The 24,055-nt window shown below is 37.9% G+C and overlaps 1 protein-coding gene across 13 annotated transcripts in view; it reads left to right on the plus strand.

Moving 5' to 3' along the window:
• atf7ip (activating transcription factor 7 interacting protein) overlaps positions 1–24,055 on the plus strand; it is a 38,294-nt gene that overhangs the window by 9,901 nt on the left and 4,338 nt on the right. The window contains exons 1-11 of one of the 13 annotated variants that reach the window (XM_073861609.1): positions 2,911–2,934; positions 14,007–14,069; positions 14,792–15,238; positions 15,597–15,681; positions 15,820–15,978; positions 17,525–17,697; positions 17,860–18,006; positions 18,118–18,192; positions 18,372–18,439; positions 21,127–21,269; positions 21,408–23,977. In XM_073861609.1, the coding sequence (XP_073717710.1) occupies positions 2,932–2,934; positions 14,007–14,069; positions 14,792–15,238; positions 15,597–15,681; positions 15,820–15,978; positions 17,525–17,697; positions 17,860–18,006; positions 18,118–18,192; positions 18,372–18,439; positions 21,127–21,269; positions 21,408–23,119 (3,075 nt within the window). In that variant the 5' untranslated portion in view covers positions 2,911–2,931 and the 3' untranslated portion in view covers positions 23,120–23,977. Of the gene's footprint in view, positions 1–2,503; positions 2,819–2,910; positions 2,935–6,331; positions 6,424–6,730; positions 6,805–11,558; positions 11,742–14,006; positions 14,070–14,281; positions 14,704–14,791; positions 15,239–15,596; positions 15,979–17,524; positions 17,698–17,859; positions 18,007–18,117; positions 18,193–18,371; positions 18,440–21,126; positions 21,270–21,407; positions 23,978–24,055 lie in introns of those variants that run through there. The other 12 variants (XM_073861608.1, XM_073861583.1, XM_073861569.1 and 9 more) reach the window with 12 other exon arrangements.

Below are 24,055 nucleotides of genomic sequence, written 5' to 3' on the forward strand. Positions count from 1 at the left end.
GTTTGACAGCTGTGTCTTATCCGTCAATATAGGGCAGGGCGTTATTGGCCTAAATTAACATCTCGGCAATTTTGGGATAAATGATGATACGATATATATCCTGGTATATTCTACAAAGTGGAATAAATGTTTACATGCAAGTCAAAGCCTCATGTGAGATGTCACAATTACCTTTATTGAAACTACGTATAATGAAAATAAAACTTAAAGACAGGGTTTTCTTTTCCGTTTAAAAATATACAGGTGCACAACATGCAAAGTGGTTGGAAACTGACCTCACACTGGCCTCAGTGTACATTTTTGGCAAAGCTTCTGGTGCAAAGTAGGAAAATCATACCTAAAGACTGTATTGTCTCATCCCGCTGGGGAAAAATACCGGTATATTCCAAAACTCAATATACCGTCCAGCCCTACGTCAATGTAATATAAAATGTAAGAATCTGATCTGTATTTACATCTAAATCTTTATTAAATGCTTTTTTGGAAGCAGTTTACAAATCGGAATAGTACAGGATCAAATAATCACAAAAAGCTGTGCCCTTACACTGAATTTACAGGCAAAAGAGTATAAAGCTAGAGCAGTATAAAATATAGTATAAAGCTAAAACAAATCTAGTAAAAACAATTCAGAGGGAAAAATGGGATAACGTGGTATAGTCCCGGTCTTGCTTTTTCTTCTGATATACTATTTTAGCAATGGCTGTAATCTTTCAAAAAATTACACCTTTATTGTACCAAACCATTCATTGTTGCTTATCAAAGCAGCATCCGAAAGCATATCCATGTATATATTATATTGTCCAGTGTTTAGCATGAAAAATAAGTTATTGTTTTCCATATAACTGACCTATAAAAGCTGCTGTGTGCAATGCAGTATTTATTAGATTTTTAAAATATTTATTAAGTCAGCAATGTTTCAGTCATAAATGTATGAATCTTTTTTTAATCATTCTAAATATGTAAAATGATGAGTGTGTGTATGTATACACCAAGGTATGCGCAATACACAGCTATGCCTACAGTTTCTTAATTCTCTAATCAATCATGGGTACTTGCCATGTTTTTAATTTGTGCATAAATAAACATTAGAAATAGACATTGTGATTAACAGTGCAGTGAAAAAATAATCATGTGGGTGTTTTGAGACAACCAACCGAAAAACATTGAGCCAGTGGATATTGTGCGGTTAATATTTTATATGTAACATTTTTACAGATTTAATTTAGCATTTGGGAAAACTTGGAAATTTAATTAATTCTTTCCATCTTTGAGTAGTCTGATCTTCTGGCACAATTTTGTGTGTGGTTCTATTCATTCAGTCTGACATTTGGGCTTGTAGGAACCCGGTTGATGCAGCACTATGGGTGTGTGCGTAAATGCCTGTGTGGGAAAGATCGCTGTAAAACCGTCCGCTGTTACAGAACCTTAAAAAATTCAGTGTTCAACTTCTAATGTGGATGCTCTGCTTAGCCTGTGGTGGTTGGAACTGACTAGTCCGTAGTACTATGAAATGGCCTTATGGACTTTAAAATTAGAACTGATTCATGCTACCCAGAAGTCGCTATAGCGGTGGTCTTTAGATGATTAAAATATTAATGCCGTGACCAACAGTCTCACTAGTTTTCAATCTAGTGGATGGACTTAACTTCGAACGCTGTGCAGGAATTGGTTGATGAACAGTTGATCTTATGGATGGCACAGCTTTCTGTGCAGAGTTGTAATGTGTCTTTAAACAGATACAGAGTATAATTAGAATTCATTTCGAATTCATGTTAACTTGGCCCATTTTTTCATTCTCCCCCTTATATCGAATGAAATTGCACATCTTCACACTATTTTTAATAATTATACGGTTCCTACTTATTTTGACCTGCATATTATACAACCATGTGGGGGAGGAGTGCGTTTTCTCACTTCAAGGGTTTTACCCCCACAAAAATGTAAGGACTCCTTTGCTTTTTCTCATTTTGATTTTTGTGTCCGATTTTGGCACTGCAAAATTAAATGCGCAGTGATTCTCTAGAGTTATGTAGAGTGGTTTGTTTTACTCTGGCAGCGTCTTACAGACTGATTCGGTCATTGAGGACCAAACCACTTTATCTTGCATTTCCTGCAATTTTGAAAGATACAATAGTGGGAACGGTCAACACGTTTTAAACACAAGGTTTAAAGTTAAATTTGCATTCCCCTTTTATTTACTCCTTATGTGTGCTCCCTTGAAAGAAGTGCATGTGCTCCCTCACAACAGGATTAAAACGGGATAAAGTAGAAATCCGCTTTATTGGAGGTTCATAAGAAAATGTAAACTCCGAACTAACTAGTAGTAATGTAAGCTGGGTGACTGAGTAGTTGTAACATGAAGGTTAGTGTCCCCTTTTTGATTTTCATAATGGTATGGTCCACCCACTTCAGTAATTTTCCATCATCTGCTCTGCTGTGTTAGTTGGTAGCAAGACGGTGAAGCTACACTGCACTATGTCTGTGCTCTAAACAAATTTGCTACCTAGTTTGATAAATCTGGATCTTTATTTAATTTTAAAGAGCTCTCAATTTTAATTCTGTTTTTGAGCATTTGAACTTTAAACTAATATAAAAAAAACTTAATTCAAATGAAAAGATATCTCTCGTCAATCTACTGGACATTTTTTAACATCGAAGTAAACGAATCATCAATTGTACCACCCCTGCAAAATTGGTGGTACATTCCCAGCCTTGCCCTTCCCCCACTGACTCAGTGCTAGCCTGTCGTTAGAACAGCTAGTCAGGCTTGCAAGTTTCTCCTCCAAGCAGAAGGTGGCCTTCATTTGAGGATAGCAGTGTAAGGTCACAGCTTTGTCTTTCTGTTTTTTTAACTGCTTTCTATCTTTCGTTAGGTTCTTTATGTAAAGGTGTAAACATTATGTGACTACAATACACTAAATGTAATATCGCATGGTGAGAGTGTTTACGGTTTCTTTTTTTTGCATTGGCATGAAGTATTAGCATTTTTTTTAAGGTTGCTCATTTAAGCATTTAACGCGTTGTATTAAATACTTTATTTGTTAATATACTCGTACAAACCGTGATTTTTCCAGTCATTGTGATGTTCGAAAAATACAATAGCAAAGGTACTCAGTCCTGTTCCAGGAGGTTTGTCCAGAGTTTAGGTCCAGCCCTCCTCTCACACACCTGCTGGTAATTTACAAGTGATTTTGAGGATCTTGATTAGCTGTCTTGATTGCTTGTTTAGAAGTCAAACTAAACTAAGTATTTGGTAGGGACCCTTGTGTTGAAGGTTTTAGTCTACAGACCAGGAACATTACAGGCTGGCGTAATTAATAAAAATAATTATGATAATAATATAACAAAGGTGCTTAAGTTATATTACGTTTTTAAATTTAATTTGCAATGCATTTCATACAGACAGGAATTATAAAGTAGCAGTGAAGCTTACAGAAATAGACTTATATGAAACCAGTGTTATTTAGTCCAAGGCGATGTTTGCCTGCATAGGTTAAAGCGAGAGTACTCTTGAAGGCACTCAGTAAATACTCCAGAGCAGTTCCAGGATGAAGAAAAGCCAGAAATCAAGATGATGATGATGATGATGTTCAGACAGCTCAGAGGAGCTAAAGGAGCAGCAAACATCTGGTGCGCCAAATAGAATTTTTAACCATAGGACACAAGGCATGTCTTTAAGTGGCACAACCTTGATGAAAGAACAGCATAAAACTAAAAATGGGCCAATTTTGGAAAAGTGGACATAAAGGAATGCTGGATCGCATTAGATGCAAGCAGGAAACAAATTAGACAAGCTATGAAAACGTCTTTCCCTATTCAGTTCACCCTAGTGACACTCCTGCAGTTGTTTTAGTTTGTCAAAAGGGTAAGGGCTGGTGGCCATTTTGTGTTATTGCAATGCAGAGCTGTGAGTATGAAATGGCAGAGTGGGGGAGGTGCTCTTAAAGGAACCTGATTGTAAGACTGACTATTCGTTAAAGCTGCAGTTTGCACAGTTGCACTGCTGTTGTGTCGTGTTTCAGTATTTTCGCTTTAGTGTTTGAAATGTTCCTTTTCTTGTTGCTAAGCAGATATGTAGGATTTAAAAAATCATTTTTTTATTGCTCAGCTAGTTGGAAGGGAAAATATAGATTGACTCATTTTATCATGAACTATAGTCGATAGTTCGCTCCGCTTGCTAGGTTTTGGATACTGGATCCTTTACACGAAACAAGATCAGAACGACAAGGGCTGTGCTATGTAACTCACAGCTAAACCAGTCACAACTGGTTGCAGCCAGTTTCTGTAGGTCGTGTCTGTGATTAGTCGGCTGTGCATACAATCATGTTTTTGGATCGTAGCTATGTTTTATTTTATTACTTTCTGACCATTCTTGAAAATTAAGGCACACCACTTCTTTTATATGAGTGTATCTTTTATTTAAATTTGGTTGCTTAGGGCCTTTATCAGAATTTAAAAACATTTACACACTTTAATGAGATCTTCAAACACAAACTAAACTACACCTGCTGTGCAGCGATGTGCAGTTTAATTCAGTTCTACTGTTTCTCTTCCACATAACATTTGAGGGGTGTTGTTTGGAGATTATATTGGCTTTTCAGTGTTTCCCAAAATACTTCCGATAGGCTACCATTTATTCATCAGTTCCCTGTGTTTATCTGTAACTAAACACAGATTGCAGTCGTACTGTTGTGTCAAGTAAACACAACAAAAATAGTACAGCAGATCTTTGTTAATTTTGAGAGACATGATTGTAATGACAGGTACTTTCATTTGATTAGCTTTAGCTTTTGATTTTGTAACGATTTGTCTACATTAAAATCCTTTGTGAATTGGACTACATTGATCTCAGCTAAAATACTATTTAATTTGCGATAATGCTGCAAATTTAGCATCAGTGCACAACTGACTCGGATTAGCGGTGGTGCCGCCTTGTTTATTCAGGGTAAAACAAGCAGAGAGAGAGAGAGAGAGACACACACACACACACACAACTGAAAGACATCAAGTCATTGGATACGTGGTTCCGGTTGTTTATGAAAAGAAAAACGGTTTCAATGAATTGGCATTGTGCACCCTTAATTGTGCAGAGATTGACTGAGATTTAATTTTGCTGTTGGCATTTGTGCAGTTTTGTTATTAAAATGGCTGTATGGATGGATTTTGTTCCTGTATATGCTATTATACTCTGAACTAATCCTTGGTACGGACATTCAGGTGATTAAAATTACTGCGTTAACCAATCAGATTTAGTCTGTTCTCTATTAGCGAGCACATTCCAGCCGTGGTGTTGAAGGTTGACACAGGAATCGGTTTAGAGAGAAATCTGTAAAGCAGTGAATGATTACAATATAATTTAAAATTACTTCGTTATTGCGCCATTTGTTTTCTTTTTGTGTTTCACTTGTTTTGTCTTACTATTGTGTATTATTTCTCAGAGGACCTCTGAGTTCGGCGGAAACACAGTAGGTAAATTGCTCCGGAATTCTTACGGAGGTCGTCAGAGAAAAACACAGACATGGCCGATTCGGACTGGATTAAAAACACAGAGGACCTCTGAAAAGCATGAGTTTCTCAGAGGTCCCCCTGTAAAACTAATCCCGTCCGAATAGGGCTAAAGACACATCTGGTAACATGGTAAAAGCAACCCCCCTCCATTTACTCTTCAAGGTAAAGTGGCTAGACTGGTGTTACTCTCATGACTAAACATGCTAAATTAAACGTTTAGCTTCTCAATTATTTGTATTTGTAGATCAACAAAATTGTGTATTTGCGCATGTTCATTGATAGTGGGGGTCGCTGATTAGAGCAACTGACCACACTGGTGCTTGCCAGACATGTCAGACTTCTGACTAGGAATAAAATCTGAACAATAGTTAATGCCGTTCAGAAACGGCTGTAACAACTTCCCTCTTAGTTTCTATAATGGTATGCTCTATGTTGTCCAGTAGTTTTCCATCGTCTTCTCTGCTGTGTTACTGTGTTGCAAGAGGGTGGAGCTACACTCCAATGTGACTCTGTTCCAAAACTAATTTTAGGTAGTTTAACATGTTGAAACCTAGTCTAGTTTTGAACACATCTTGGTTCAAAATCTGCTTCAAAGCACTTAATTAAACATGTTAGTTTCATAAGAGCGAAAACCTTAAATTAATAAAATCTGGTTTGGGCAAAACAAAGTTCTTCTTTGTGGTTATGCATGTAGTGCTCAATGTCCATTGTGAAGGAGATTATTGTATTAATTTTAATATTCAATTGATAAATAAATAGTGTTAAAAACTCCCCTGTGAAAAAAATGGTATATCCCTTGCCCTGCCCTTCCCCCATCTTTCAGTTTTAGTGCTAGGCTGTTGATAGCACAGAAGCACGCTTGCAAATCTCTACTCCAAGCAGAAGGTGGCCTGCATTTGAGGATAGCAGTGTAAGGTCACAACTCTTTGTCTCTGTCCTTTCTTAAATTGTTTTTTATAACTCTGAAAGTGTTGTTTATTGTAGTAAATGTAATTAAATGTAACATTTTAGAGTTAGCATTAGCAAAAAGGAAAGTGCTAGCATTTAAAAATAGAGTAAATTTTTAGCTACGTAACCTGATATCGATGAGTACCTGACATGTGCTAAAACACAGTTAACCTGTTAATTTGGTTAGAAACAAGGTGGAGCACAGGTCCAACCCACTTGTAGCTCACCTGCCAGTAATTTACAAGTGACCGCATGGGTTGTGATTGGCTGGTTCAGGTGTTTTTAATTAAACTTGAAACTGAAGTCTGCATGAAGGTGGACCAATAAGGTTAAGCTATTGTGTTAAAGGTATTTTGTTGGCTTTTTTTGATATTTGGTTATTTTCTGCATTATGACAGAGTTTCATGTCATATATTTCATAAGAATTATTAAATGAACAGTTATAAAATCTTTAGAGGGACTGCTGCTATTCCGTACTCAAACTTGTTGAGGTGTCAAGGTAAGAAGCGCCTGTTTGAAGAGAGTACTTGACCATACCAGGATGAAGAAATCCCAGAAGACAGAATCGTTAGCTCAGAGGAACCACAAGAGAAGCACACGCCTGACAATTGATGATGGAAGAAGATCCAAATCTGTAAATTCAAGCAATAATCGACAGATATAAAGACCACTTGTGGTGTTAAGGTGGATTGATCTTTTAAAGTAAGGAACCAGAGAGATTTGGACAAAGTTTATGTTCAAGCTGGCGACTAAGGACAACACAAAATCAAGACACTTTGCTCCGTTGTTTCTTCACGTTTAAATCACAGAAATGGTGCAACTGCAGTTGTTTTGATTGCCAGCAACAAAGCTGGTGGCCATTTCGTGTTATTGCAGTGCAGAGCTGAGAGAGTAAAATGGCAGGATGGGGGGAGGGGCTCTTAAAGAGACCTCGCTGAAAACGTCTTACTCAGTTGAAGCTGCAGTGTGCACACATTTTTATTCTGTTGTGCACACGATTCTAGTTTAGTAAATTGATACGGATTTCAGATCAACTGCATAACGTTCAGTTTGATGCATTTGCAGTTTTTGGGGGTTTTCCATAATAGTAATTACACAGAGAATGGCAGTTTAAATGGGAAACCTGAGATCAGTTCATGAATAAAAAATTAACCTGATAGCTTGATCCAGTAGTTTGCTTCAGGTTGCTTTACTAAAAACCTTTAAGTGGTTTTAGCACAGTCACATGAGCGAGATCTGAAGCGTGATCCATATCTTAACCGGTCTCAGCTGGTTGCAGCCAGTTCCTGCCGGTCATGTCTGCGAGTGGCTGGCTGTGCATACTGTAGCAGTGAAACAGGAAAGCTAAATAAACTGTTTTGTGTTAACTTAACTAAAACTTAATACTATTGGATTTATTTTTGTCACTGACCAGCTTATAATAATGTTTGTGTTTTCTTGGTATTTAGAGAAAGGCATCGACCTTTAATTGTTCGATACGTTTTTACGTAATCCTCTTCATTCTCAGTTTAAAATGGACAGAATCTGGGTGTGTCTTTTCACAGCGTAGAGTTTTCACAGCTGTGTCTCAAAGCAGTATTGTGTTTTGCGGTTAAGGGAATTTGTTTTGAGGAGTAAATTTTTAAAGATGTTAGAGTCTTTTTTATACTGCAGATCACAGGATTGGGCGTCACAATGGGTAGCACAGTTGCCTCACTGCAAAAAGGTACCCGGTTTAAGCCGCGGCTAGGTCAGGTGGCCTTTCTGTGTGGAGTTTGCATGTTCTCCCTGTGTCAGCGTAGGTTTGGTCCGGGTACTCCTCCCACAGGCCAGAAACATGCTGGTTAGGTGAACTGGAGATGCCAAATTTCCCCTCCCCCAACGTGTGTATGGATTAACTTCTTTGGATCAACTTGTTTACCTACAAAGACAAAAGGAAGTAACTTAGTTTTTGGTCAAAAATTAGTTATTGATATTTTTGGGACATTCAAGGCCTTCTTTATCATGCGGATAAGTATCTTGAGTCAATTTCATTGTTATTTTCTCAAGAAACAATCAAGAAGAAAATAACTGACTAAGTCTAAACTAAACTCTAGTGAGTTAAGGCCTTTTGACGCATGGATTAACCAGTTCTCGCAATAAATATAGCCATAGATACTAGAATGGCACTAAGAATAAACGAACAAACAAGCAGCATTTACTTGGCATTCATTTAGCAGCAGCTTTTTTGTAAAAAAAGCGATATTAGCAGTGCCGTAATATAAAATTTTCGACAACACACCACATTATGTTAAAGCTAGAGCAGACTAATGCATAGTGTAATAAAATTTGTGCAAAACAAAGTGCAATGAATGAAATCCTGTAAATCCCTTTTAATCTCAAATTTAAGCATCAGACCGAGATGCTTCTTTAGCAACAGCTCTAAATGTCCGCCTCATTTTCCAGTTTTATATTTGTTTCAATTTATTCTAAGACAACCTTTCCTCTATATAAAAAACCTGCTTTGATTTGAAAAAACTATTGCGGCTACCTACAGGGCTTTGATCAAACATTAAGAGCATTGCTTTAAGCGAGAAACTTCCCAAGTGAAAAAATCCAACAGATTTTTTAACAATATAAATGATCTCAGGTATTACTTTTAGTTTGCTTGGATGCAGCAGTTCTCATGGTTGTTCAGTCAGCAATTCTTCAACTACCAGTGTGTCAGTGTTTATTACTTTAAGTTGTAATGTAAACGTGTGTATTGTACATGCATAGCTAGTGTAGTTTAGGTACAGTATGAGTATTGCTGATTAAACATTTGTATATGCTATGTATGAGACCTCACACTGGGTGTGTGTGCACATCTTAGAAATCCTCTTCTGTGGAAAAGATAGCGGGTGGACCTCTCCGTTCAAAACTCAGCCTTGGATGTAGCGCTATGCTTGTGGTTTATGGAGCTGATTAGCAAACCCATGTGAAATTTGCAGCCCTATAGTTTGCTTTTGTTTATTAAGAATTTTGGCTAATTTGATTGCACATAAATATTAGTGTAGTATTCGCAGTTCAGTTTAACACATTTTACTACATTTTACAATCATCAGACAGGGCTCCAGACTGCTGCCAAAATTTGAGAGTGTGCCACTGAATTTTACATCCAGTCGCACATGTGCGACCAGTAAATTTGACGTTTTTGTGATATGACACTAAATTTGAAACGGCACATTGTACTTTCTGCATCTATCATTAAAGTATTTATTAGTAATACATTTGAAATTAGTAGAAATGTGAATATTTGGTTAGCATGTTGATTTACGGTATGTGCCCCTAAATTTTCTGGTTGCGCCCCTAAAAATTTCAGTTGGTGGCCACTGTCACACTGTTGGTAGACCAACTTTCTAATTAAAATTAGTGGGGGATAGCCGAAAAATGTTATTACTGATATACTAACCATTCTGATTAGATAGTTTGTATTGATTTGATTGTGGCCCTAAGGTCTCGCAAGCTGTTCTGGTCATTGATGAGGACAAGATGTTTTCTTTTTGGAAGATGCAGTTCTTTGTGTGTATTTGCACACCACTTGATCAATACTGGAGGGTGCAGAATGTGTTGGCATAAAAGGGATCTTGAGCTTGGCATTGAGGAACTCAGTTAAATGAATATTTTACCAGAGAAGACCACTAAACGATTCCAAGACACATCTTTTTGTTGCATTATCCAAAATACAGTGAACCAATGATTCACTGAAAAAGATTCTCGCAAGTGTGAATCGATCTGACAACTCGATCACGTCACTGTATTTGGGTTTTAGTAGTTACTGAATTAATATCCGTCTCATTTACTTACAAAACCTCAATTAGTTTCAAGTCTTCAAAAATGTTTCAGATTCATTTTGCTGCGAAACTAGATTTCTGTGGATTTCTTGTTTCAGGCTTTCAGATGATACGTTTCATTGTGAATCGAATTAATATTTTTGGGACTGTGCGAAAATGAATGCGAAAGTGATATTAACTTTATGTGCTACATTACAATTGGCATTAAAGTTTGGGCTGTGAACTCGGAACGGCCTTGCTTTAGTGTCACATGCAAAATTTTGTTTGTTATTGTTTTTTTATACTCCCCCCTTCCAACTTTTATTTTTAGACACAGTGGGAGATGACAGGAAAGGAAGGGAGATGAGGGAGAAGTGGGAAATTTCCCGAGTCGCATTAAAAAACGCATTACCTGCATGAGCAGTAAACTTTGCTGCACATGCATAAACCAGACCAGCTGTGTGCTGTTTTGATGTTTTACATTTGTGAGATATTAGATTAAGTAGCTTAGTGGCCGAAGTTTCTCGTTGTATGAGAGTATGAGTTATTGTAAAACCAAACTTGGGAGGATTGTTGGATTAATTTGTGCCACAAATATCTGGCATCACACATTGATGGCCATTATTCTCAATTTATTCTTGTATATTTAGCATGTTGACCTTTAACTTCGTTACCTTAACTGGTATGTGTGCACTCTTACATGTAATGCCAAAAGCGGTTTTGTTGTGCTATATAGGTAGTTATTCATTAAAAATATGGACTTTGAAAAATACACACACAGTTGTCATTTTTGTTTTTAAAATGCAGATGTAAGTTTTTTTTGCTGTGCTCCATCTTGTGTTGAGACGTGGTAGTGCATGTGAGTTACACCCCTCTTGTGTTTGAAATGGCACAGTCCGTATCGCAGTAATTTTCCACCCTGTTTCTCTGTGCCTGTAATGCAGCAGTGGGGGAGGGTTGGTTTTGCTTGTCAGCTCACGCTAGTTTTCCTTTTTACTACCTTACTGATTACTTTCCTATATTCCCTTTTAGTTTTTAGTTGTTTCTAGAGAGTATTTATAAATATGTTTTGGTTTTGGAACACGTACAATTTTAAGATTATGTCCGGTCTATCGGTGAGCCTTTTTTAGGTTAATAAGAGTACCACAGTTTGATCATGAGTAAAAAGTGCCTTTCATTTCAGATAACACTGTTAAGTTGGTTGTAACACTACAATTGTTCAATAGCAACGCTGTTTGGTATAGTAACAGCCATCATGTTACAAAGAATGTGCTCCACCTCTCCACGTGAGCCTCCCTCCCCCTCCCTTTCTCTCTGTCTCTCTGTTTGTCTCTTCAATGTGTAGTGTGCGCTTGGAGCCAGTTGGAAACGAGGCACGCTCACGTTTTTTCGCTCGCTTTTAATGAAGGCCTACTTCTGAAGAGTACACCTCAAGATTGTTTTTGAGCTGTTTTTGTTTTTCAGTACTTCTTTTTTAAGAGTGTCATTTTTATATTTTGTGCTGTTTACCTTAAGGTAAATGGACTTTTGTTTGGTTTTTACATTTTAGCCATTTTACTTTTTTTTGTTTAATTTACCTTTTTTTTACGTTTTCACAAGATGAAGTGTCTGTTTAATATACGTATCAGCTGATCTTTTTTTTTTAGATTTTAGCTTAATCTTGGATTACAGTGAGATTAGCTCGTAAGTGTTGTAATCGACAGACAAATTCGAGTATCGAGTCATAGTCGTCGTTTTTTTTTTTCGTAACGTTGGTGACTTGGTTAATTTTTCGTAAAAAAAATTTTTTGTCTGCATTTGGCAAAAAACGTATACTAGGTGCCAGAAGGCTATGGCGAAATAATAAGCTGTTTAGTTATTTTGCGAACTAAATTTTGGTTAACTGTGAAGTGTAGAGTCTTAGCTTGTGAACGCTTGGAACGCTTACCTCTATGTAGTTATCAGCCTAAACGAAATGGTTAATGGTTAATGGTTATTGCTGAAATGGTATCTGATTGAAATGACCTGTGACTGCATATGAGAACTTTGGGAGAGGAAACAATATACAATTGTGTGCCTGGTGTTACACCACAGCTCTGGCAACCATTTTGACTTTGTGCAGAGAGCGGCAACCTCAACGTCTCTGCTTGTAGTTAGGGTGGGGGTTGGGCGCACTGAGGCTGTGCGCAGCAATCAACAAGAGAAGCTTTTTCGAGAGCAGCAGCCATTTTGTAGAATGATTGTCCTTTCTGTGTGTGTATATATACATTATATGACAGAGGACATGGAGGCAAACAGAGGCAAAATCTTTTACTGTTAGGTTTTTGACACACGCATATGTTTCGTTCCAACAGTATATTAAAATGTGAGATTTTGTTTTTTTTACGCAAGTTCCTTACAGTTTCTTACAGCTAGGTTACTTAAGTTTAGTTTGCTGTCGGTCGTGACTTGAATAGAGTGAAACTATGCTGTGGCATTTCTTGATGCATGCAGATAATGCATTGAATGCTCCAGCTTCATTGTGTATGCATGTGTGCAGTCTAGGCACGTGTCTTGCACCTAGCTCAACAGTTTGGAAATTCTAGGTGATTATTTAAATTGGGGCATACAACCCATTTAGGTCTTTATCATGGATACCAGGCCTTGTAGGATGAGTGGTTTAAGGTGTTGCACGTGATGTATGAGGACTGAGAGCAGAATTTGCTATATATAGGAACGACATTTACCTCGGCTAAGCTGAAAATTGCTAATGCAGCAGCAGTGAGGTGTACTATTGCAGGAATGTGGTTGTTATTGGTGTGGAAAAACAAAGAAAGCAGAGACGAGAAGGATTAGGGAAAAGGGTAAAGTTAATGTGTTAAAGCGTTAAACTGAACAGATGGGTGGTTCAGGCCTAAAAAAAAGAGTTTTGATGCTAGTAGTAAGCAAGTTCTAATGCTAACTTGCTCAAATCTTGATAATACTGGAAGCAGTACAGAAAACGCTAATGAGGAACTAAATATACTTTTTACGTTTACGGTTTTAACAGTTGAAAGGATAGTTTAAGCTATTGATGTTCTGGTTATGAATTCAGTCTAGCTTTTTAGAGCTAGCATAAATGAAATACAGTAGCTATAGTTATAGTTCAGTATTGTTATTGTCTTGACTTAATGTTTTGAACAAAGGTGTGAAGTTGTGTTTTGACTCACTACTCAAGTATCTGTACTTTGTCAGTGTTTGGCACATTTTTACTTAAGTTACTTAAGTACTAAATTTAAATACTAAAATGTATTGAAGTATTAAATTTAATTTAATAAAATATTATCAAGTAAATGCTTTAGAATGTAGTGAAGTAAAAGAAAAACACTGATAATGTACAGATACTTGACATGTCCTAGATTACATAAAAAAATTAAAGTAAAAATACTTTACTTTTATTGCTGTGCATTTTCTAAAACCCATTTCGATTCAGTTTCGAAACCGGAGGTGTAAAGTTTCTTTTTTTAGCTTTGAGAATGTCCTACCTTTACAAGGTTTTACTACAGTAAGCTGAAACTGTATGTGGACTTTGTCATAACTATAGCTGCAGGTGTATTGTTATGTGTCATGCGTGTATAAAACTAGGGAAGTGTTAACATTACGAGTTAAAAAATCTTTGAAATCTATTTAATGACCTCGTATATAAAATTTAAGACAACAGTAATAAATTAATTGAGAAATTATTGCATATAAAACGACCTACTAAATAGCCATATGTGGTGTTTAGCATATTTCGTGTGCAAATTAGAACTAATTCACTTTTATCTTTTTATGTTTTTTTAGGATCCTCAAGCAAATTGCTACCAAATCCATGAACAGAAAAATACGAGACATCACAGAAGCCTGGTAAGACATACTAATATATTTGTTTTATGCCTTTTTTAATCACTAAATTCCCATACTTCTGAGTGTTAAGTACGCTAGTTACTTTGTACATTATATAATGCACTCCACTTGTCGCTAGCAGACTCTGTAGTCAGCTCCTTTTATTGGCCAAGAAGGGGACCAATCACATTGAAGGGGAGGAAACAAAGCCTTCTCTCCCTCTTGTTATTCTGAAATCAGATGCACTGCTGATTCTTACGCCCCTACCAACCGGCTAGTTATGTCAATTGAACTGAGGAAGGGTTTAGGTTTTAGGTCAGGTTTAGCTACTTTGAACAGTGGTTTCTGAGTGACTTGTTAATCATAGAGGAAGCTCAGTCTCAGCTTAGTCTGATACTGTAGGTTAACTAGGGCAGAGAGATGTTAGACTGTTGTTTACTTTGATTTGGCTGAACTGCTTTGAAGAAACCTGACAAGTGCTTAGGATGTCCAAATGACCAGCGTTACGGTTATAGTTTTGTTACAGGAAGGTACTGTGATCGAGGCCAAGAGATTTTTCTAGAACAGGAAATAGCTTTTGAGATGACACAGTGACACCTAGTGGTTGGTCTTGAAAAAAGCTTTTAACTTGGAGTCACATGCAGAATAATCGTATGTGAGTGTTGCGCAGAGTTTAGCTGACTAGCTTGTTTAGTGCATGAAATGTTTAATCACCTTTTTGACACTCTTGCTGATTTTCTCAGGTAAAAATGGAAGTAGCTGTACCAGAGGAACCTCAGAAGAAAATCTTCCGTGCGCGAAAAACGATGAAGATGAGTGATCGGCAGCAGCTGGAAGCGTTGCACAACACCCTGAGCTCCACCTCACCATCTTCCTCCTCACCTACCCAAACACCGCTGGTGAACGGCATCCACAGCGAGAAGGACAAGGAGAAAGTAAAGGAGAAAGACTTGAATCATAAAGAGACGGACTCTGTGTCACCTGCACCTGATTCACCTCAATCTTTCCCTTCTCCGTCTCTTTCTGTCTCTGTCTCTCCATCTCCCGCTCCACCCAACACACAGACCACCTCACCTTCTCCTAAGAATGGTCCAGAGAAGAAGAGGGATGAGAAGGCCAAGGACGTCAAAGGAGAGGGCGAGATCAAAGAGGACGAAAAGAGTGAGGTCGTCAAAGTGGACGACAAAGAAGTGAGTTTCGGTTCAAATCCAAGAAATTACAAATGGCCTCCATCGTAGTGTAAATTTAAATATAAGGGAGCCCTTTTCCCAAATTGCGCATTTGATATGTGTACTTGCTTCCTCATTCTGAAGGGGCTTTGCAGTCGCACAGTGGCCTTGCCGAGCCTACAGTCCTGTGGACTTCGTGGAAAACCACAAGGTCTTAGGACGGTTTTTGGAACAGGACTTGTCTTTATTTAATAACATCAAAATTAGATTAGGAATTCGTTTTTTGGAGAGTAGTAATGCTTCGTTTTGTGGTGGACGTGGAGAAATGTTGCGATACCTAAACTAACCGAATCATGCAATCTCTCTTTGTTTTGATTAGGCTGATAAATCCGAGCATTCCAGTTCTTCAACAACACCGATTAAAAAGGGAGACCCCAACAAATCCGAGACGGAGAAAATGAGTGGTGAGGAGATGGGTGCTATGGATGTGGATGACGCTCTTGTGACCACAGCCTCTTTTGGTGACGGTTCAGAAGAGAAAAAGGACACAAGCAGTAAAAGTTTCAACTCTTCTCTCTCTGCCTCTCCTTCTTCTGGGATAGACTGCGATCCGGAAGTCAAAGAGGGATTTCTGTGCCTGAGTGAAGAGGACGACGTCCAGGCAGAGAAAGATGAAAAGAACGACCAAAATGAGGACAAGATGAATGTTGATGTGGAGAAAGAGGAAGATAAAGATGAGAAGGGGACTTCTGAAAAGACAGGTGAGAACTTGCAAACCAACCTGGGTGAACGATTCGTCAACAGCCTGCTTCAAATGCTGTTTACTCAACCAGTGGTGTTCTGTTTTACTGGTCCTGACACTGATGTCACATAAGTATTTTTTATTTGTACATCTTGGATTCCAACATGCTTGGGTGATACTGTTACTTTGTTTTCCCTCCAACTGTAAAGGTCACATCACTGTGACGTATCAGTCATCTAGCGGCCTTTACATGATTTGAATTTAAGGGTCAGAGCTTGAATTTTGGAAGGCCTTGAAATGCAGATTATTTTTTTTACATGAAATTGCATTTCTGGTCTGCATTATTCACGTTTGTATGAATGAAAGTCACTGGAACTAAAACTTTAGTGCAACGGTGGCCTAAGAACTTGACAGCCTACTATATGATGGATTGTGGAAGAGGTCAAATCTCCGTCAGTTGAATTTTTAAAAACTTAAACGTTTAATGCAAGGCTGATAACGCAATTTTTTTGATTGGAAGCAAATAGGAGGTTTGCTGATTTTTTTCACCGGCATTGATTGAGGATTATTCAGACTGATATCTGCAGATACTGATATTTTTTTGTGATATATTAATTTGCATTAACTAAATTCGGAAGATTACATTTATTCATTCATTCATTCATTAATATTGAACATCAAACAAGTGATGTTTCTGTACATTATCTATACACAGAGCTCAAATTAATTGCATTTTCCGGTTCTCTTTTGATTGACAGGATATATCGTCAATGACTCGGCTGTTTTTAAACTAGTGTGAAAAATTACATTTATAGACCAATACCGATATATATCGGTGCATCTCTACTTTACAGTATGATTTGTTAAGTTTACTTATGGGACAAGTTCCCCGTGAGTATCACCATATGTGGTTCAGTCTGTGAAAAACCAGCTAAAATATTTTGGTGATTTACTGTTTACTACATAAAATCATCCTACATAATGTAAAGAAAGTTTTGTGTAAATAAAACCTTGATATCTTTAATATCGACTAAGGCCATGTCAAAGATTGGAATCAATGAGTGAAATCAAACTTTGATGCTCATCTCATAATTCGATTGAGACTTTCCACTTTTTTAGAAAATATGCTCATTTTCCAGCTCCGCCAGAGTTATACATTTGACTCTTACTGTTTTTGGAATCCATTCAGCTGGATTCATTCAGCAACTACAGAAGAGTCAAGTTTTAAATAGGAAAAAATCTAAACTCTTTGGTTATTGTTTAGCGCAATGCTAACGGTCTAATCCGATTCAATGGATTGTGCTAAGCTATGCTAAAAGCGCTAGTGCCAGATCCGGAGATCGGCTGAATGGATTCCAAAACGGTAAGAATCAAATGTTTAACACTGGCGGAGTTGGAAAATGAGCATATTTTCAAAAAAAGTGGAATGTCCCTTTTAAGCTTGGATTTTACAGACGGGTTTGCATATTTGCAAAAATACTTCGATGTGGTCCTATGAGCTATGATGAGCACTGTTATAATTGCTTCCCTCAAGCCTAAACTCTGTCACTGCCTCTATTCGACAGCAGACGACAGTCCTTCTGCTGGTACAAAGAGATCCCTGTCAGAAGAGGAAGATGACAAAGAAATCAAGAAAGAAAGAGACGGAAAGCGAGCGAGGTTGGATGGCGAGGAGCTGGAGGCTCAGCTGGAGCTGAAAATTACAGCCACCGGTGGGAGCCGACATAAACTTGAGAAGGTGCGTTAATTATTCGATTTAATTGGCTTGTGTATTTAAAGGAGTATGTTTTATGGATTTTCATGTTATTTATTACGCATCTGCAGTGTATTGTTGATCACCATTAACAACATGTGGTTATGTGTGTATAATTGGCATATATGTTGATTGTCTTTTGATCAGATGGTACAGCAGTTAGTAGAAGAACGTTTACGGGTGCTGCAGTTGACTGTATTTGACCGTAGCATAAAAGAGCTGAAAGAGAGAGTGGAGAAGATCGACTCTGCAAGCAAACAGCAAAATGCCCTACAGCATATTAACACACTACAGGTGAGCCTGAAAGTTTATATCTGAATAGTTAACGCTTTTCTGCAAATAAATACAAACACCTTGCTGAAAATCATATTGTATTAGAGAGTTAACCCTTTGAATTTATTTTAGGCTAAGATATCCCGGCTAGCAAAAAAGTTTGGTGCTGCTAATCAGGCCTCGGAGAACGCAAAGAGAACTCAAGAGGTAAGAACCATCGCTGGGCGTTGTGAATGTGTGATTTAGTTATAGTTTTAGACTGTAAAATGCACAGCATATCGCGACTTCTGCCATCTGCGAATACAATGTTGGTTGCAGATAAAACATGCTTTGAATTTTAAATGTGAATTTTGTTGACTTCCATTCACTTTTTATTTATTTAAGAGGTTTTTTCTGCATCTGCTGTTGCTCAGGCCACCAATGCGGCCAACATTACCCCGAATGCACTGCAACGGTGAGCATCACAAAGCATTGTTCATTTATAAACACAATGGGGCAGTTTCCCGGACAGGGTTTAGATTAATCCAGCTTTTGTTATATTCGTAGTTTTTACAAACATAACTTAGAAAAAACAATACTGTTGTGCATATTGCGACAAAACAATGACACTGATATATGTTAGGATATGTCAGGGCAAGAAGTTTTTCAATTAAGGCAGCTCAAACATGCATTTTAGTTCGGGACTAAGATAAGCCCTGCCTGGGAAACAGCCCAATATCAATGAGGTTAAAGTCTAGCAATGGAATAGCGAAAATATACAACTTTCATACCTAATTTAGAAATCAACATCTCCAACATGAGCAAAATAATCTCAAAGTTTCAGTTTTACTGAGCTTATTGTGACTGTTAAAGGTGCATTGTGTAACCTTTAGAAGAATCTCTTGACAGAAATGCAATATACACCACTGATAATATAGATATATACTATTAAGAGCTTACAAAATAAACAATTGTGTTTCTTACCTTAGAATGAGCCATTTTTATCTACACACACCACGGTTCCCCTTACATTGAAGTCACTAGTTCGCATCGCCATGTTTCTGCAGTAGCCCTAAACTGACAAACTGTTCTATTTTTCACTACATTATCTCAGATGATGTGACATGTTTGTCCTGTGACGGCTACTGTAGCTTCACTATGCGTTTAAAAATGGAGGGGTGGTTGTAATTCAGTCTCACCGCTAGATGCTGCTAAAAATCTACACAGTGGACCTTTAATTTTGCCTTTAATTATTTCCCCGCCAGCGTTTTTAAAAAGTTGCCACTCAGCGGCAACTTTTTTATGATTTTCACAAAAGTTTAATTCCTTCCAGAAAATGTTCCTCTAAGTATATAAACATACAATATATCAAATAAAATAACAGCATTTCATCCTATCTTCATTTGTTCTATTTTGCTCACCTCATAAATATGGGTATGTTTCTTAAAAAATACCACATTTTAAACAAAAATTATTAACAGTTTTTACTGTTTTTGGATCAGTGGATGCTTTAGGGTTTTATAAGTTGGGTAAGAGCGTCACTTAGTGGATAATAGCAGAAATATGAATTGCCGTAAAAACTCGTCATTGGCAAGAAAGCATTTTCTCTTAATTGACGAGATAACTCATCAGTGGCGGGGAAAGAGTTGATTCAAACTTTTAACTGTTGATCTCAAATCTGGCAGAGGAGATCTTCCATGGGTCCATTATCTGGTTTATATTCGACAGCAGCTCTTAAAATCAGCTGGAAAGGTTTGCTTTTCATGGATCTTCACCACTGTGGTTACATCAATGTTTGGATGTGTCTCCATCTTTATTGCATCATTTAGAGCAGTCATTTAATCACACTGGAGTTCCACAATATTGTATCTGCCCTTGCAGTGCCAGAAGGGATGTTGTTCTGTGGATGTCTTGACATATCAAACTCTACTATGGAATATCTTTAAAAAGAAGGAAAATCCATTCAATTATTGGTTCACGAAAGTCATTTTTTCTTACCTGCAGTTGTTGGTCGCTTATCTTTCCAAATCCTTGTTTGATCCTTGTTTACTTGAAGTTCAAATATTTCTCCATCCTTTTCTCATTTATAAAGCAAACTCTCTGTAGCGTTGACTCATAACACCTCCTAGAGATTTTTTTGGGATAGAACTTCCATAAAGAAGAATCGAAGAGCATTCGTTAAAGACTTCATCTACAGTAGTTACCAGGTGTTGTTAAGCTAAAAGTATAGTTCAGTGTTTATGCATACGTGAGGGTCGTGTAATCTCGCGTACTTTATGCGTAGGTTGCTCATGTGCGTACAGGAGTATGTTGCATGTAGCACAGGAGATGCATTGCATGTGTCACAGTGCGCATGCTTGGAAGGTCTGCGTTGGAACATACATGTCTAAGTCTAACTATGCTTACCAAGGCTGTTTGTTTGACCGTGCGTGTACGTTCTCGTATACGTAATAAAACAAACTATACTCCGGACTTTAGACCACCATTTGTCTAATGCAGGGATGGGCAACTTCGGTCCTGGGGAGCTGGTGTCCTGCATAGTTTAGCTCCAACTTGCCTCAGTACACCTGCCTAAAAGTTTCTAGTATGCCTAGTAAGACCTTAATTGGCTGCTTCAGGTGTGTTTAATTAAACATTCTTTCGGTGTCCTGCAGAGCTAAACTCTAGCTAAACTCTGCAGGACACCGGCCCTCCAGGACCGAAGTTGCCCATCCCTGGTCTAATGGGATCAAGTCTGATCCCCACTAAGACAGTCTTCTGGGGTCATTATAGATCCATGTCCAACACCAGAAAACTACCAACGGATGTCTAGTTTACCTCTCTCTTGATGGATCAGCTAGATTCCTTAACTCTTTCCCCACCAAAGACGAGTTTGCGTCTTTGCATTAAGTCTTGCGCACCTCCTGAATCTAACTTGTATTTTGCACCCGGTAGTTCCGTAACTCAAAGACAATCGACATTAACGGAAAGGGTCAGAGAAAATGTCATGATATCGTAGTACCATATAAAAATAAACCGGTGTTTGGCCGAACAGGCACTGGAGGTGTTGATGAACTCTGACTCCGATCACTTAAGTTTTGACCATTTTGAATCTAATCGTGACGTAGTCAGTAAGGGAGATGCCTTTCCAGACACACAAACATCTAGTCGTGTTGTTGATAGACCAAAAACTTGTCGAACTGGACGAAGACGAAGTGCACAGATGTGTGAACCTGTGGATACTGATAATTCAGACGGCGATACGTCGGATACTTCATGGGGAGATTCATGGCCAAGGTCTCATTCTCCGATCCGAGCGAATGAAGGTAAGACAAAATAAGAAAATGTCTCTTTCTTGTGCACATTTAATGTTAATATGTGTCTGTTTATTGAATCTAAGGTCACACTTTATTTTACACCGTCATGGTTACAGTATTTTCAATTATTCATATAATTATTTGCAGGTGGAACACAGGAACAAGTCAGAGATCAGACATGTGAAGCAGACAGTTGTGACCAGATAATAGCTTCTGTGAGCCATCCAACTGAAATTGAAATTGAAGTTGAAGTTGAACCTGATCCTGAACCTGAACTTGAAGTTGAACCTGATCCTGAACCTGAACCCATTAGTTATGATTGGCAAGAAATGAACTGGCAGCCAACAAACCTTCCCTTCAATGAGAATCCCGAGCCTCATGAGTGGCAAGAAATGAACTGGCAGCCAACAAACCTTCCTTTCAATGAGAATCCTGAGCATCATGAGTGGCAAGAAATGAACTGGCAGCCAACCAACTTTCCTTTCAATGAGAATCCTGGGCCTGTTGGTGAAGCTGCTGCTCTTAATTCAGAAGAACCTAAAGACTTTATTGAGTTGTTCATTTCTGATGTACTGATTCAAAACATTGTTGATCAGACTAACCTGTATGCAGGTCAGTGTATTCAGGACACGGATGCCACTTCACAACATTCTAGAATTCATTCATGGAAGCCGGTCACAGTTTCAGAAATGAAAACCTTCCTGGGGCTGTTCTTTCTTACCGGTATCATTCATAAGCCTGAACTTGATATGTACTGGTGTGCAGATGAAATGTTAGCCACCCCCTACTTTAGCAAGGTCATGCCTCGCAACAGGTTTGAAATCATATGGCGATTTCTTCACTTCAATGATACTACAGCAAGGGCAGCCAATGATACGGACATGCTGTACGAAGTCAGGCCTGTCTTAGATCACCTCGTGTCCAAATTCCGTGAATTGTATCAGCCTAACACAAACATTTCCATTGATGAGGGTATGCTTCTGTGGCGTAAACGCCTACCAATCGGGGGGAAAAATCCTGCCAAATCTGGAATGAAATCCTACAACTTGCGCGATTCTGAAACGGGGTACTGTTTTAACTTGAAGCCCTATTGTGGAGAAAGTTCTACCCTGGGAGACACGGTCGTCTCTCTTCTTGATCGCCTAGCAGGTCATGGTTACAGGTTGTTTATGGATAATTTTGACAACTTTGTACCACTGTCTGAGCGCCTACTTGATTTGAAAACACAAGTTTGTGATGCAACATTCCAAGAGAACTATATGAAAGTTGTTGATGAATGGCAGAGAGGCTACCAAGAAACATTTGCAAAGCAAAAACCAGCATGCATTATGGATTTTAATAATGCAGTAAATGGAGTTGAAGGATTGGATGAAAAGATTGGGTACTACCCTTTTGTCAGAAGGTCCCAAGAGTGGACAAAGAAATTTGTCACATATCTGTTTCAGATCAGTTTGTTCAATGCTTTTGTCATTTACAAAGCAAAAAACCCGCAAGGTAACTGTAAAACTCTCCTCTCTTTCATCAAGAGTGTTGTAAAATCGTGGACCAGCCCAGAACAGACTGGTGGTGTGGAAGAAAGAGGGACAAACTTTTTTGTCCCTCCAACTGACAACATCATCACTCCTAGAGCACCATACAACCTTGACCCTAGAAATAGGGTGCATGAAATTTTTGCACTCCATGCGCTTGTTCCAATTGTGTCCGGTTCCAACAAGAAGCGAACAACGAGAAGATGCAGGGTTTGTGCGCGCAAGGGTTTGCGAAGGGAGAGCTCGTTTTACTGCAAAGGTTGTTGCGTCCCCTTACATTCTGGGGATTGTTACACGGCTTACCACTCTAAGGTTGATTACAGTGTTTAAACTTGATTTATTTTGTATTTATTTTCATTTTTTTGTATTTCTGATGGAGGAAAGAATGTATATATTTGCTTGAAAATGCACACTTTTTATAGAAATGCAGTTTTTTCCAAAATTTTGTATTCTGATGAAACCTACATGCAAGTCAAGTGGTGATTAAAATTATCACACGAAGATAGAATAAAAAAATTTTTTTGTTTGAAAGCAAATGCTTGGTTCTTTATTTAAAAAAAATGTAAGAAAATATTCTGGGGGCCATCAAATTTAGCTGAAAATCATTAAAAATGATAGCGGTGGCTGTGGATCGGATCGATATGGTTGCTTGCTGCACGATACTCGTCTTAATCGCGTCATCAGCGCAAGTTGAAAAATTTCAACTAAAGCGCATTTGTTGTTGCGCAAGACAATTAGCAAAGAGTTTTGACACATCTGATATGCCTTCAAATATGTTTTACTAATAATCTCAAAGTAAACATTACATAAAATGCTGGGATTTTAAACCAAAATGGCGGCCCATCTGCAATCTTGCAAAAGTCCAAACATCACTACCACCCCTGGTTCTAGACTAAGACACACTAAAGCATTATTTCCAGAGGACAGTACTTTTTTTTGGTTGTATGCAATTATGGGAGTGTAATGTGTGTGGTTTTTTTCTCTCCATTTAAAACAAAGTAAAAGTTAGCTGTCCCAATTCGAAGGCATGTGACCTCTGTGTACCACTGTTGTAATAACTTGCTGTATATACATGTATTACTATATAATTGTAATAGTAATAACCATAAGCCAAGTACTTTGTCAAATTACTAGTACTACTTTTTATAATAAAAAATAGATCAAGTAATGTTTTTAGTGCCTTGTGTCCCTTATTTTGTAGATTTCTTACTAATTATCAGTAGTGTGATTACTATATATTACTATTTTTAATAAGTTTATAATATT

Source organism: Misgurnus anguillicaudatus, chromosome 3, assembly GCF_027580225.2.
Source record: "Misgurnus anguillicaudatus chromosome 3, ASM2758022v2, whole genome shotgun sequence".
Lineage (NCBI taxonomy): Eukaryota > Metazoa > Chordata > Actinopteri > Cypriniformes > Cobitidae > Misgurnus > Misgurnus anguillicaudatus.